Source organism: Echinops telfairi, unplaced genomic scaffold (assembly GCF_000313985.2).
Source record: "Echinops telfairi isolate 266 unplaced genomic scaffold, ASM31398v2 ScPeMD7_9;HRSCAF=40, whole genome shotgun sequence".
Classification (NCBI taxonomy): domain Eukaryota; kingdom Metazoa; phylum Chordata; class Mammalia; order Afrosoricida; family Tenrecidae; genus Echinops; species Echinops telfairi.
The window spans coordinates 4654131-4670180 of NW_022103906.1; the positions used below are offsets into that span (position 1 = coordinate 4654131).

At 40.5% G+C, this 16050-nt stretch overlaps 1 protein-coding gene across 1 annotated transcript in view; it reads left to right on the forward strand.

The window, feature by feature from the left end:
* MYOM2 (myomesin 2) overlaps positions 1–16050 on the forward strand; it is a 128466-nt gene that overhangs the window by 110661 nt on the left and 1755 nt on the right. The window contains exons 33-36 of the mRNA XM_004707745.2: positions 13727–13890; positions 14146–14182; positions 14922–14944; positions 15553–15608. Of these exons, the coding sequence (XP_004707802.1) occupies positions 13727–13890; positions 14146–14182; positions 14922–14944; positions 15553–15608 (280 nt within the window). The remainder of the gene's footprint in view (positions 1–13726; positions 13891–14145; positions 14183–14921; positions 14945–15552; positions 15609–16050) is intronic.

The following is a 16050-nucleotide window of genomic DNA, read 5'->3' on the forward strand; positions in this document are numbered from 1 at the left end:
AAAGAAACAAGTTTCTGCAATGCTGTTACCAAAGGTGGCTCCATTTGGAGCACGCACTTTACCTGGACGTTAGCAGAGAGGTAATGGAATAATAATATTTAGAAACCATATACTCAATATTTCCAGTCTGTTAATTTCCCACTAGACTTGATTAAAAAGCAGAGGGCTCAAGTTAATCCAATAACTAACATTAAAGAAGAAAGTGGTAAACAAGATCAACCTGAATAAACAGCACATTTTCTGTATTTCACATTTGCTGCTCTGTCACTTTTCTACCTGGGTAATTATCACTATTAAGGCAGTTGCCAGATTTTTATGTGGGTGAGCACCACAGACTCACCGCATTGGAAAATACTACCCTCCCCAGCCACTGTGTCCAGCTTCTTTCATGCCTGTATCAGAAGCTTATATCTACAACAACCAGCTAAGGCAGCACACCCGGATTGAAGAGTCCCTGCAGAAAATAGGATTGGTTTTGGCATTCTCATTCTCAGAGGCTCTAACTACAGAATAAAAGTAGATTTCAGATAGGAGGGCAGCTGAACCAGGGACCACATCTTTTGTATGTCTAAGTGATGAAAACAGAGGTAACATTTTTAGGGCAGTTTTCAAGGATGTATACATATCAATGTATTATGCTTCTTAATATACTATATCTTATAATACTACACCGTTAGAGAGTTTATCTTTCTAATTAATATTTCAGGAGGAAAATTGCAGTTTATTGTCATTTTATTTTTCAAATTTTTATCTTATTTAGTTGGATCTATGAGTAAACTAAGATATTACAAAGATTCTTCATTGTTCTGCCTGTTTAATTTTTACATGCTATGCTTTTTCTAAAATGTTTAGAAACATTAAATAATAAGACATATTGGAGTCTTATAGGAATCTTAGGCTTCTGAATTTTTAATAGTATAGAACTAACTATCAGGTGGAATCATTATAGAGTCCATATCATACTAAGGAATTTGTTAGGGAAGTATATTAAAATCAGGGTCTTTTTTATCAGGGATTCCAATAGCAAGGATTTCACAGCTGAAACTGGTGTATTTCTGTGATATAATTGTTTGTTATGATTTATTTTTTAAGACAATGAATAAATCTGTGTTTCTAGCTGAATCAAGTCTTTCCCTGAAATAGGAGAATTAATCACACCCTTCTCGGCGCTTCCCTGTTATTTACAGCATATTGCCCTGTAGTTAGTTGCATGCAGTTGTAATATATGTCCTATAGGCAGCTGTAAATATGCTCATCCCTTGGTAGGGAGGATATCTCTTCTTCAGTTTTATCTTTCCAGTGCCAGGCACATTGTGAATACCGTGCTCTGTCCTGCTTGTAGGGAACAGGGTAGACACACCTCCATCTATACACACCCCTCCCACACAAACACAGGGAGTGCATGTTAGCATTATTTTGCTCTTACAAAAGCACGATGGATTCATTATTACTAGCCCTTAGATGTGGAAACTGAGACTTAGTGAAAGAAACACAAACAACTTTGGTCAAAGTCACGCATTAAGTACGAGAAAGAGAAGATATTTAAATGCTAGTTTGTCTCATTGCAACCACTATTATAATACTGAAGAAATCTTCCGTCTCCTAGGGGAGAATGATTATAGATAGATAAACGGTAGACAGTTATGGGCATAGATAAGATAAAAAATCCACTAAGTTAAAAAAGAGAAACTGGTGTCATCATAACTTTCAATGTGATTGTTGGAGGGGGTTGGGTAGAGTAGGTTTTGACTCATCGTGACCCTATGTACAAAAGAACAAAACCCTATCCTCACACTTGTTATGTCTGAGCCAATTGTTCCAGCCGCAGTCTCAATTCATTCGGCTGAGACTTCCCATTGTAGCTGACCCTCTGCCCAGAGCTTCTACAGAGACTAATCTCTCCTGATCACATATCCAAAGTTCTTGAGATGAGGTCTAGCCAAGGAGCGTCTGGTTGTGCTTCTTTCAAGTGCGATTGGTTTTTCTTCTGGAAGTTCAAGTTAGCTTTAATATTATCACCCAATTTCCGAGTTTGAATGCATCACTTCTTCTCTAGTCTTCCTTTATTCATTATCTATGACTCACTGTCACATGCATATGAGACCACGGAAAATACCATGGCTTAAATCAGGCTCTGCCTTTTCCTCAAAGTACCGTTAATGCCTTTATTCTTCAGTACTTTACAAACATCCTTTGCAGCATCATGACCCAATGCAATATATCAAAGGCATTAATTATGGATCCAAGTAAAATGAGATCCCTGAAAACTTCATCCCCCCCCCCCCCTTTATTTTCCTGATCCGGGTGTGAGGACTTTGTTTTCTTCTCATTACTGAGTCTTACTCGTTATTCATTCTTCTCAATACTGAAAACTATAGTCTTTGCTCTTCATTAGCAAGTGTTTCAAGTCCATTTTGCTTTCAGCAAGCAAGATGTGCCATCTGCTTCTCACAGGTTGTTGATAAGCCTTCCTCCAGTCCTTACACTGCATTCTTCCCCAGACAGTCCATTTCCTGGGATGATTTGCTCAGCATACATATTGGAAAAATGGTGAAATGATATTGTCTTGGTGGACACGCTTTTTGGTTTTAAATCATGCAATATCCCTTTATTCAGTTAGATTGATAGCCTCTTGATCTACGTATAGTTTCTGCTTTGGAATTATAATTCATTGCAATGTATTCATAGTTTGTTCTGATCTATGCATTAAGTGTTTTACATAGTCAATGAAACACAAATACCTTTCTGGCATTCTGTGCTTTCAGCCAAGCTCCATCTGACACAGGCAATGTTGTGTCTATTCTGAATCCAGTTGAAGTTTGGGTAGTTCCTTGTTCATGTACTACTGCAATTGTTTTATAGTTATCGTAAGCAAAACTTTACACTCAGGTACTATTAGTGGTATTATTTAATATACCTCACATTCTGTTGGGTCACCTCTGTTTGGAAAGGGCACAGATATGGATCTCTTCTATTCAGTAATTATCTTCCAAATTTTTTGGCATAGCTCAGTGGGAATTTCCTGGGCTTCTTCAGTTTCCTCATCTTTGTTTGTAGTAGCTGGTGGGTAAATTTGAATGACAATCTGATTAATTTGCCTTGTTCATGAATATTATTTTATCACTGACAACACTGAACTTCAGTATAGACCTTACAATGTTCTTTATGCCAATGGATGGGCCACCATTCCTCCTCAATTTGTCATTGCCGTCATACTAAATCATGATTGTCCATTCAAAATGGTCGGTGCTAGTTGCTGTAAATCTGCCTTGACTTGCTAGCAGTGGTGTTTTTGAGTGAGCCTGCCCAAGACATAGATCTTAATATATTTCATTTCATTCTTGGTGACTTTCTACATTCTGTACATTTCTTGTTCTGATTACCAGTGGGTGTTTATGGCGGTTTCTTTTCATTTCTGAGTCACGTCACATGAGCACATAACAGTCCCGAAGCTTTACTCCATCCAGGTCATTAGGGTCTACTAAGAGTTGGAATCATCTAAGGAACAGTGGCTTTGTTTGTTTGTTTTAAGAGTAACCTTCCATACATATTCATAAAAAACATGCCAGTCTACTCCTGGCTAGCCAATTCAGACTCATTGTAATCCTATAGGCCCGAGTGAATGTCCTTGGAGTTTCCAATGTTGTAAATCTTTATGGAAGCCGATTGCCTCATCTTTCCCTTACAGTGCAAGAGTTGGTTTTAAACTGTCCACCTTTTAATTAACATCCCAATACTTAATCCACTGTGCCACCTGGGCTCCTATAGACTCATAAAAGTGGTATTATGTTAATATTTTGTTTCTAAATCAGAATTTGTTCCCAAACAATAGGAATCGTTTTAACTTTATAATAAGTAAGAGCACCCTGATGGCACAGTGGTCAAGCCCAGAGTCTCCCTGGGGGAGAGAGAGAGCAGCATGTGTTCTGGTGAAGATCTACAGTCTCAGAAATTCTTGGGAACAACGCTACTCTGTACTGCACGTTTGCTATGAGTTAGAACCGACTTGATGGTGGTTTAAAAAATTGCAAATAAAACCTAACTTCTAGTTACATTGGACTATTAAGCAATGCAAAACTGTAGTTTAAATCACAGTTTAAACTATAGTTTATAGATTTTGTAACTCAGGGACATATGTTGCCCATCAAAAACTTCAGCTTCTCAGGTTTTTGGGAATATGCTATCCCTGTCATAGTACATATGCCACCTAGTAATATTCCTAACAGCGTGCTTCTAAGGAATTGGGCCTTCCCCTATGACTTCTACCATCTGAGTCCACTTGGGACATATGCGACCCTTATAGCGTGTCACAAATTCATATTACCTCCAAAATACTTTTCCCTTTATCTCAGGATGCTTTCCATTACTGAAAACATATTGTATAGAAAAGTCCAAGGCAGAAAATCATTCAGCCATGAAAGGGTTACATTTTGTAATTAAAATATAACTTTTGTTATACTTTAGTATTTGGCCATTTAATAGCTTTTTATTAGAAAACAACTGAAAAACTGTAGAATATGAACATTTCTTAAATCTGTTCCAAGCTAAATGGTCCACTTAACAGGAATCTGTGGCTTCTGAGGAATATGATTGCTGAAGCTTTGTACTGTGGGCACGAGAGGACTTTGTGTTAATGGGTGACAATGAATCAACAGTGTATGATGAGAATTTTGTGAAATGCGAACGCAAGCAAGGGCAATTGTTTTTTGGTTAAGAATGCTGAGTAATACATCAAGGCATGTAGAGAATGTCACTGTAAGTAAGAGTTGGAAACCTATTCAAAATGAGTTAGAAGCATACAAAGTAGAACTCAGCAAAAAACGTTCTTCAGGAAAAGGATTCTGTTGTCTTGCTTAAAGGTGAAATTAATATGTCATGTAGAAATGGCTAATCTCAAGCTGTTAAAGCATTGACAATTTATAACTTAGAAGTATATTGGCCACTAAATACATCCCAGTACCTTTATAGAAAAGAGAAAGCATACTTTAATCTTAGAATATACATTTTACTTGAACTCTGGAAACTTCCCTCACAAAACTTCAATATGCAAATTCTCCCCAATGAAACTTCAATTAAAATGTAAAAAAAACCAGTAATGAAACAAAACAAAAGCAGAAACAAATTTTGATGTCTAATTGCATGCACTGGAATTGTACAATTTAGCTAGTTTTGACATAGTATATACTTGTGAAATCATCCCCAGAATGAAGATAGTGAGCTTATCACCCCCAAAGTTTCTCATCCCCCTTAGTAATCCTCTCCCCAGCTCCATTTCCTTCTCCAGGCATCCCCAACTGCATTCGGTCAATTCATATCAGTGCTAAATTTTCTAGAATAGAACCATACAGTGTATAATCTTCTTTGTCCAGCTTCTTTCCCACAGCACAATTATTTTGAAATCTATTTATTTTGTTATATATGCCAATAGTTGCTTCATTTTTATTGCTGAGAACCATGCCATTGTATAAAGAAACCACCATTTGTTTATCTAGTCAACTCTTGAGGGCCAATATATGTCCTATATGTGGATCCTATGTTGATCACTATGTTGTACAGATCCTATATGTGTCAAATCTTAAGTGGACACCTCAGAGAGGAGTGGCTGTGTAGTATTAAATAAAATAAATAAATGACGCTGAGGGAGGGTGAGGGAACCAGCCCCCACCCGCTGCTACTCCTACAAGTTTAGTAATACTACTTCTGGGTTCAGTAATGCACAATTGTACGGTTGAGATATATAAACATTATATTAAAGTCATCGAGAGCATGAGAGATAATACAATAATACAGTCAGGCATGATACATAGCAACATTGCTCACCTCAGCCCAGCTTGGTGGTCCACTTGGAGAGAGGGGGAAGGGAAGGAGGGAAAGGGAACAAGGGAGAGGGGAGTGACCAGGGAGGGAGCAGCAAGGAGCTCAAAGTCAGAGAGGGAAGTTCCGCTGACTCACACCTATATACCTTTTGGGGGCAATCCAGCCCACTAATTACAGGTAAAGACATACTTCACAGGAAGGGGCTGCACTATAGGTTACACAGCAATGAGAGGGTGGTCTCTGGGTCTCCATAGGAACATTATCAGTAGGGTGTAAACCCCTCCTACAGGAGCCTGTCCATTGTCCCCAGAGGCAGGGAGCAGGCCCACCCCTGTGGAGGGATGAGACAGCAGTCTGGCAACTGATTCCCTCAGGGGAGGGAATGCCTGCGCATCTGACCTCCTCCCACAGGCTGGAGCACGATAGGCATAAATGTAACATTAGAACAAACACAGAATCCTAAATGTTTTTTCATTTTGTGTTCCCACCATCAATGTGCGGGCATTCTAGCTCCACCACGCTGTGCCATCACTTACTCTTTAAGAAACTCCTTGATCCGTTGAGAGAGGAACTTTTTCTGTTCTGATGCCTTCAATATCCTTTCCAAGGAGGGAAAGTGCTATTTGCCAAGCTTCTCCTGCGTACAGTCACTATGTTCTCTTTGGTAATTATGAAATATCCTGAAATACTTTGAGACTACGCAAGCATCTGATGCCTTCTCACATTTTCTTCCACAAATTTGAAGGATAGTATTAGAACTTAGATTTCAGAGCACCGAGTTTCCACTAAGTCACAGTGGAATCGCTCAATCCATTGATGAGTCTCCACATTTCAGCCTCCCTTGAATTCCTTCTGATCATTAACCACCAATAGGAATCCTGGTGGAGGGATTATGTGTAGGGCTACTAACCACAAAAACCACCTGCCATTCCTCAGGAGAAAGGGGAGGCTTTGTACTCTCACCAAGAGTTATGAAGATGTACAGTCTTAGAATCCATAGGGACAGTTCTACTCTGTTGCACAGGGTCCTGTGAGTTGAAATCCATTCTAGGGCTGTGAGCTGAATTGTATTAACCAGCAGCATGAATAATCTTTCCCTCAGTCAAAGTTGATTAGAAAGTGGATGACTGCTACTTCCCTAGTCTGTACGGGGAAGAGCTGGATAGTCCCTCCCCAAGGACTGGTCTGGGCATGCCCCAGAGGAAGCTTCAGGGGGTACTAAGGTCACATGGTCATGAGTCATCCTGACAGCCTTGGTCTTCTACCCAGCATAATGCATATGTCCTGTTTAGGGTTCCATTCCCAGGTATACGGCCCTGCCTGCAACTGTGTTGCATTTACCTGCTGGCAATCACGCTGTTGCCACACTTTCCTTAGCCTTCACCAGTCCTCATTATGTCTCCATTCTCTGTTATCCCTTGGGCACCATGACGACCTTTTGCTAAGGGTCCTCCTTATCTGGTTGCTGTGTTTTTGCCTTTGCCTGTTTAAGACTTAATCCATGCGTTCCATAAATGATATTTATGAGATTTAGCATCTCTTTTGAAGGTAAAAGAAGCATTCAATAGATTTTGATTGCCACAATGTTTTATGGAGGCAGTTTTCTAGGCCCCTTATTTCTTCTCCATTAACTACGTAGAACTCCTTGTATGGAAACCCTACCACTTTTTCCAATTTATATAATTTGTATTAATATGGATTCATAGATATTTGTTTTATACTATGGCTATAATCGGATGCTGTCATTCTTATTATTCATTCCTTTATTTACTCAAATCCTTCCTCTTTGGCCATTGGGAACCTTTTCAGGCTGTCTTCTGTGTTCTTTTAACCCGTCCCCGACTTTATAAGTAATTCCCTACTTTCTGGGTCAACAAGGCATATTTCAGTCATCCTGCATTTTTCCTGCCCTTGTCTTAGAATGAAACTGCTTTTCAGCCCGTTAAAGACATCCTGTGCAGCAGATTTACCCAAGGAATGTGTTGTTAGATCTCTTGAGTGCTACTTCCATATCCTTGAAATATTCAATCTTTCTCAGTTTATTATGATATTACCTATTGATACATTGTGAAGATTTTGGTCTTCTGTACATTGAGTTGTAATCATACTGAAGGCTGCAATCCTCAGTTTTCATCAGCAAGTATTTCAAGTCCTCCTCATTCTCAGCAAGCAAAGTTATAACATCTGCATATTTCAGGTTGTTTATAAACCTTCTTCCAATCCTGATGCTGAATTCCTCTTTATGTTGTCCAGCCTCTCTGATTACTTGCTCAAATTTCTAAATTAGTTTAGTTGACTTGTTATCGTTTGTTTTTAATTTTGGATTCCCTCTGCATTCTGGTTCTCCCTTCCTTTTCTCCCTCTCTCCCTCCTTCCCTCCCTCCCTCCCTCCCTCCCTCCCTCCCTCCCTTCCTTCCTTCCTTCCTTCCTTCCTTCCTTCCTTCATTTTTGAGTATGGGAAGTGTGTTAGTCTGGGTACTTTAGAGAAACAAATCCACAGAAACTCATATGTATAAGAGAGTTTTATATAAAGGATAAGTGCACATCAAGAAAACATCCTGACCCAGTGCTGCCCAAGCCCACAAATCCAACATTAACCCATATGTCTGGCACCAATCCACAAAGTCCTCCTCCATTTCACAAAACACATGCAATCATGCTGACTGCAGGAGGAAAGCCGAATCAGTGAATGTGTAAGCATCTCAGAGCTGGCAGGGTTCTCCACACAGCTACTCCAGCACTGAGGGCTGCATCGGGTAGGTCTTCTCAGCGATGTCTTGCAGGAAGTGAGCCTTGCAAGCTAAAGCAGGGAACTGCTAAGGCAGCTGCACCCTGTCCAACCATCATAAAGCAAGAAACCCGAGAACTAGAAAGGCGAGGCTCACTGACCCATTTATCCCTCCACCCTTCAATTAACCCCATGTGTTTATCGGCCAGGTTGGCACAATAAACTAACTCAGGAAGCATGTAAAAATCAGAGCCTAATAATGGAAAGTTAAACCCAGACAATGACAATCTCCATTCCTACTAACTTGTCCACATTTCTCCCTTCTTTCCCACCTACCTGGCTGTAGGTATTCAATCTCATATTTTTTTTTGCACAAATGAGCAGATACATGTATTTTTAAAAAAATATCCTTTTCTTATAATGATAGAGAATATTTTTAACTTGTTTCTGGAGCACAGAATAATATCGCTGGCTGCTATGTGATGGAATTGCTGACTCATTGAACCATGCATCCCTGCTAATCAAAGCCTGGGGTTGTATCAGAGCCTGGAGCTGGGAGTGAAACAGGTTTAGTAGTAAAATATTTGGGGACTGAAGTACTGCACTAAGTCAGTCAATGAATGACAGCATTTTCTGGATCTCTCGCTCCATGGCAATGATTTTTACTTTTCAATACCAGCTGCATTGATGCTACAGGTATGCACGTTTTCAAATGGTCTACCCAAATTGTGAGGCTGCTTTAATGAAACTCTCAATCCAACAGTGTGCTGATTGAAGTCAAACTTAAAAATGAAATCATTTTTATGGCCCAGTAGGTCAAAGTAAGGCAGAGTGGAATAGTTCATAATAGTCAGTCTTTACTGCTGAGTCAAACCCCAAACCATCGATTGTGAAGCAAGCAGTCCTGAAAGACAGCGTAGCACTGCCCTCTGTGGTTCCTGAGACTGGAACTCCATACAGGCATAGAAAACCTCATCTTTCTTTGGAGTGACAGGTGGTTTCAAGCTGCTGACCTTACATGTCACAGCGCAACATGGAGCCCACTATGCCACCGGGGCTCCTCTTTGCCACCTGAGATCTGTATTCAATTACATCATAGCAAATGTGTCATTTGCATCTATTTATAGTAATATTGTGACTGCTTTAATCGGTCAACAGATATTTATTTAAATGGTTGAACACCCAGTACCTTCAGTGTAAATGAAAATCAAGTAATTACGTGCACATTCTACAAGTAAGTTGCTAATTTTGTAAGGGGAACAGATCACTATTAGAACAGGGCCTATTTAAGTTGAACATAAGCACCTGAAAGGCTGAATTCATTTCTACCTCCATGAGCATTTGTAAGGCGAATCTGAGGTCAAATGAGTTTCACCTTTTGAATAAAGCTGTCTAGGATGTGGCTGATAGAAATGGAAACTCTATTAGCTTTTTTTCATGCTGTCTAGTACAACAGCTAAACATTTCAAGGCTGTTTCTAGCCATTCCTCACTGAAGGAATACTAGTCAGGCGCTCTCTGTTTGTCTTGTCTTTGTCTCTGCCTGTCTTTCTCTTATCCACACAAAGCAGAGAATTAGTTGGGCATCTTAATTTATACATCTAGAGTACAGCAGTTTTGGCATCTTGTTTAGTGCTTTGAGTAAGACATATTTGAATTAATGGAGATAAACAACTTGTCCAGCTCTGGGACTTGTGTATCAAGTGCCACTGGAATAAAACGGGACTGCAGTAATTGGTGGTGCTTCTCATTGGAATGCTGGCCAGCCATAACTTGAACTTAGCAAACACAGGCAACCTTTTTTTCCTTTCAGCTGTCACCACGCACAGCCTGTAGTGCAGAATGCAAATCCCCAGGTGGGGCTGAAATCATCGCCTTCTCAGCATATGAGGGAGCGAATCCCAAAGCAATATCCAGAAAGTGCAGAGCAGGAAGGCCATGCTGTTTCTATCCCAGGATTTAGTGAGTCGGGAGAGGCAGCACAGAGGGCCGTATTGATGGATCACAACCAACAGGGAAATCCCTGCCTCATCGAAACATCGTGGTCTGCTCAGGAAGCTGAAACAACCCTGTGGATAAGACGTGTGCTTGTGTGTGAGGGGTAGGGTCGGGGGTGTGCAGCCTATGCAAATGGACAAACATGCACACATCTATTTGAACTCTGAGACATGTAGTCTAACAAGCACATCATCAGCTCAAACAAGCACAGTGTGACCAGATGACTAGGGGCATCAAGTAGTGCTTGGGGAGGAAAAGGAGTTTTTCATAGTCTAGTCGGAGGAGGCTCTACACACTTGTTGAGCTGATGTTTTTGTGAATGTAGTATGGTAGTCTATAAATCACGACAGCAGGCTCAGTTCCCTACTGATCAACAATCAGTGATTAGCCTATCAAAATCCCCAATTGTGGGGACATAGTGGGAATAGACAAGGCTTTGGAAATCAAGCTGTGATTTCCCTATTGTACACTGATGTCTGTTTATGTTTGGGTGTTTGCACAGATGTGATTTTCACTAGTCCAAGCTTTTCAGGATCTAGAATTGATTGCCCAATCCACCACACAGTACATTTTCTTTGGAAGTTTTTTTTTCTTTTTAATTTTTCTGCAAGAACTGAGAATGACTATTTAAAATGTAATTTTTCTTTTGTACATAGAAAGGAGTAAGTGTGAATGCTGGAATGGCCTATCACCTTCACACGAGCTATCCTACTTTGAACACATGGCAACTTGGCCAAGGGCATGTACCTTCTGTACTGTGACCTTGAGCACTCGCAAGTGCTTTCACCCACCCAAAGATGAGGAACATGGCTAATTCATGTTGTTCCCGCCCCCAACAAGGGACAAAATGGCAGTTTGAACACAGTACTGTGTGCTTTCAGACACTATGCTCTTAAGTGCTGGTCTATTCACCCCTGATTTTGCAGTTGTTGGTGAGATAGTGCTGGTGTCTCTATCTTCCTGTTTTATGCATGGCATATGACTGAAGGTTAACAAAAGTCATTTGACCAAGAAATATGTGATCATGCCTGGTCTCATCTTCAGTGATACTTTAGGGTTATCACTTCAAGGATTTAAGGTTTTCAAGATGGCATGTTTCTTTAAAGATCATACAGTTTTATTTTCCCATGACCTTCTTTTGGTAAGAAGGGAGTCCCATGGGAGTAAGGACCCTGGTAATACTCCATATTATGTGAGTTAAGCCTTGGGCTGGTAACTGCAGCCCGTGATTCCACTGGCCAGCTGTGGCACAGGGAAAGGATGAGCACGTGCGCTCCTGCAGAGCGGCACACACCTGGAAGCCTGCCGGGCCCGTTCTCGGTCTCATACGGCCACTGAATGGCAATATGCTTTTGGTTTGCTTCCTTTCTCTGCTTGCCTTGGGAGTGCAGACAGTTACTGTGCTCAGTTAACGACTGGGAGATTACGTCACCTCACTCAGGGTTGCCTTGGAATAAAGGACGGGTCATTTATTTTCAAAATATGAGGCATGGAAAACCCCTGCAGGGGTCCTCAAACTTTTTAAACAGGGGGCCAGTTCATTGTCCCTCAAACCCATTGGAGGGCGGGACTATAGTTTTAAAAAAACACTATGAACAAATTCCTATGCACACTGCACATATCAAAACTGGGCAAAAACACCCCGCGGGCTGGATAAATGTCCTTGGTGGGCGCATGTGGCACGCAGGCCGTAGTTTGAGGACCCCTGCCCTATGGAGTCCAGCTCTCCTCTGACGCACCTGAGCTTGTCATGAGTTATACCGACTTCACGGTAACTGGTGATGGGCTCTTGGGGACAGCTAATGGAACAGAGACAACTCACAGGCTTTGAATGTCTTTTCTATGTCAGCTATTGGCCAAAAGGTTGACATTAATGATTGATTTCTTAAACAATCCTAGCAGCTAGGCATTCCTTCTTTTTTTTCTGTAGAGGATCAGAGAGGTTATTTGTCTGAATTTTATTCTGAAATTAGATGGAAATCCAATTATTTCCAAGTGCAAAGTTCTGACTTTTCCGGTCCAGTTCTGCTTCACGGTTGAGCAGTGTCTCAGCTGTTTGCAGATACCCAGGGGGTGCCCTTCCCCTGTCTGGACGTCTTTCTTCCAGAAGTGCTCTTCTTCTAGTAGCCACAAGCTACCCATTCTTCAATACCATGCTCTACGGGTTACTTCCTTCATGATATTTGGTAACTTCTCCCTGCTCTCCTCACCATTTATGTCATAGACGTTGGTGTTTACAGAGAACACATCTTATGAAGACAACTTCTGTTGCTGTGAGTTGCTGTCAAGGTGATTCCAATTCAGCTACTGCACATGCTCAGAGTAGAACATGTTCCACAGGCTCGCCAGGACCAGGCCAGCAGGTCTGCCGGCCGAGATCAAACCACCAATTTTCGACTAGTCGTCAATTGACTAGCGTCTCTATGTAATTATTGTGGGTTGGATAACTGTTTGTTGAATGAAGGGAGAAAAAGAACACAATTCTACTGTGGTGAGGAAGCCTGTGGAATTCCTTTCCCTAACGAGACGCAGGGACTACTTGGCAAGTTGCAAAGGTAATATAATACACCACATGTCTGACAATCAGACGTGCTGTCTCTGTGAAACTCCAGAGACGGCACCTTTACGGAGCTGCTGGGGTAACTTCACTCTTTTGGAGATGGTATATGAGAGAAAGAGATTCGTGTTCTAATTTTTAATCTATCCCTAAAGTCCCTTTCTTTATGTTCCCCTGGCTATAATTTCTACAAATCGTTCCCCTCTCTCACTAAATCAAGCAGCTTTGGGAAGTGATTTACATACATAGGCCTGGTGTAAATAGGTCGAATTCACATGCTGCAACTGCCAGACAGCTGCCTTTTCTCACTGCCATAGAGGCGATGCTGACTCGTGGTGACTCTGTTCCTCCTCATACTCCCTAGAAGAAGGGACTCCTACTGAGTGTTTTAAAGTCCATTTGTGTGACAGACAAACATAATTAAGGATGGTGTATCTTGACAATGTACCAAGTTTATTAGTTTTAAAACATTTTTAGATCTGAACTACAGATGCAGTTAATAAATTTCCTGTGATATTAGCAACACATTAGACAAGATTTTTGCCCACTTATAATATTGCTCCCTAGGCATCTTTCATATAATGTGGGAATTCTGAATTGACATCTATTCCTGTTGCTTTTTTAAAGAGATGCTAAGATTGCATCGAGTGAGCATATGCGAGCCAGAGGGAGTGCAGACATGGCCTGGCTGCAGATTTGTGAGCCTACTGAGAAGGATAAGGGAAAATATACCTTTGAGATTTTTGATGGTAAAGACAATCATCAACGAACTCTTGACCTATCTGGACAAGGTGAGCTGACAACTTTTTAAACAACTAATTATTTTGTATGTAGTGAGCTACTTAGAATACTGAAAGGGAAGATGTATGTCAAGAAACAATACAATGTGATAACATTTGCTCAAAGGAAATTACTTCTGAATCAATTTACTTATTTAGCTTTTTTTCAGTTTTCATTAACTGAATTCAAAACAGTGCATCTGAGTGAATAAAAAAAAGGCTAAACCCATTGAAACAGTTAATGACAAAAATAATCTTTCATTGCAGCTTTTGATGATGCATTTGCAGAATTCCAGCAACTCAAGTAAGTCTGCATGCTTGGTTATTATTATGTAATCTTAGGATCTCGTTGACTTAGAGCCACTTTGTCTATGTGTGGGAGCATCTGTAGGTGCCTAGAAGACTCAAGGAATGTGATCATTTTGTGCAAAACAGACATTCTTATAAACTATAAATTTATCAATTAATATTTATAAAGTAGTCTTCAAGAGGCATAATCACTCTGGACTACTTTAAATGATTAAAAAGATAGATTTATAAAATAGCTACAATCATCGGAACACACCACACAGAGCAATTTACTAAGAATAATTTGATATTTTTTGTGTCTACTGTCTGAATTGTAGAATATCCAACAGTTCTTGATCCATATTATATATTTAATTAAAATTAGTTGAATGGGTGAACAAGTGACTAACATAAATCTGAAACCGATGATTTAAAAAATATCAAAATATCTTCAATGTAATTTAATGAACTAATTGGGAAAATATCTCCCCAACTTCTGCTTTGGAATTTATGGTTTAGCATCTGGGAAATACAGTTATTTCCTTCCCAAAATGGGTAGTGGGAGGCATCAAACCAATATGGATCCACAGATCTTTTAACCTAAGCATGTTTCTTCACAGAGAAGCCAGACATGTTTCTTTCTTTTACTTTCATCTCTAGCAAATCCCTCAAAAGTGTGACTTTGTTGTTGCTGCTAGCATTTTCTCAATGTTCTTTTAATTCTCGCTTTCCTTCCTGCCTCCTTTAATTTCTAGGGCAGCTGCTTTTGCAGAGAAGAGTAAGTAAATGCTATATTATTACAAGAACAATTTCTTGTTTGTATGGGGCAAAGGGTCCACATTTCAGAGTATTAATTTTATAGAGTGAATAATAAACAGCAAACCTTTTAACCCCAATTTGAAAACTCTTATGACCTTCATATTACAGATACATATATTTCTTTAACAACGTAGTGTTGTTCCCAGGCCTCCACCTTAGCTCATTATGAGTTCATCTGGCCTCTTTTTGATTCCCATTCCGAACCTCCCCTGGCAGAAACCCTGCCCTTCAGCCACCCGAGAGATTCTCTTTATTTCATGAATATATTGTGGATATAGATGGTGTGGCTTTCCTCTGATTTTAAACCTTGGTGACATCTTGCTCATCCTCAAACCCCAGGTCACATGCCATATTTCCTCTAGCTTTTTATGACCTCCCTGGGCACAGAATTACTTCCTATGTTTTCTCTTGGCCTTTGGTTTATACTTCAACTATATGGATTTGCTTTTGTGACTTTTCCCTACAGAGTGCAAACACCTCTTTGTAGTCATCTTTGTATTAGCCTAGTGCTTAACACAGGACTAACTTAATTCGTGTTTCCTCAATGAAATCACTTTAATGTTACAGATCGTGGCAAGGTGATTGGTGGTTTACCTGACGTGGTGACCATTATGGAAGGCAAGGTAAGGAAGAATGCATAGCCAGACACCAAGCCGGGGCAGAGTGAGGTGTAAGCACGGTGTACTACAATCCCTTCATTTCACGGCCCAGTCATGGGATGTTTCGAGGGCATGCTCTGCGCTACATGTACTTCAGCCTGCAGAGACCTCAGAACTCCTCACTCGCTCTCCCATCTTATTCTCTGCTGCTTCGGATCAGCTTTGTGTATTTAAAAAGGATATAACATCTTCATATTCTGAAACATCTGGTAGTGGCTTTCAGCCCACTGGGAAAATGTATAATCAGGGATCTGAAAGCAGGACGATGGCGGTTGTTATTGAGGACCACACCAGGTTCTGATGCCCTCGGTTCCATAGTCATTTAAAAGAACAGCTTACCAGGAGAAAGGCGCGTGCGCACCCACACCCACACAAGGTGGGTGCGCATGCGCGTACACATGCACAC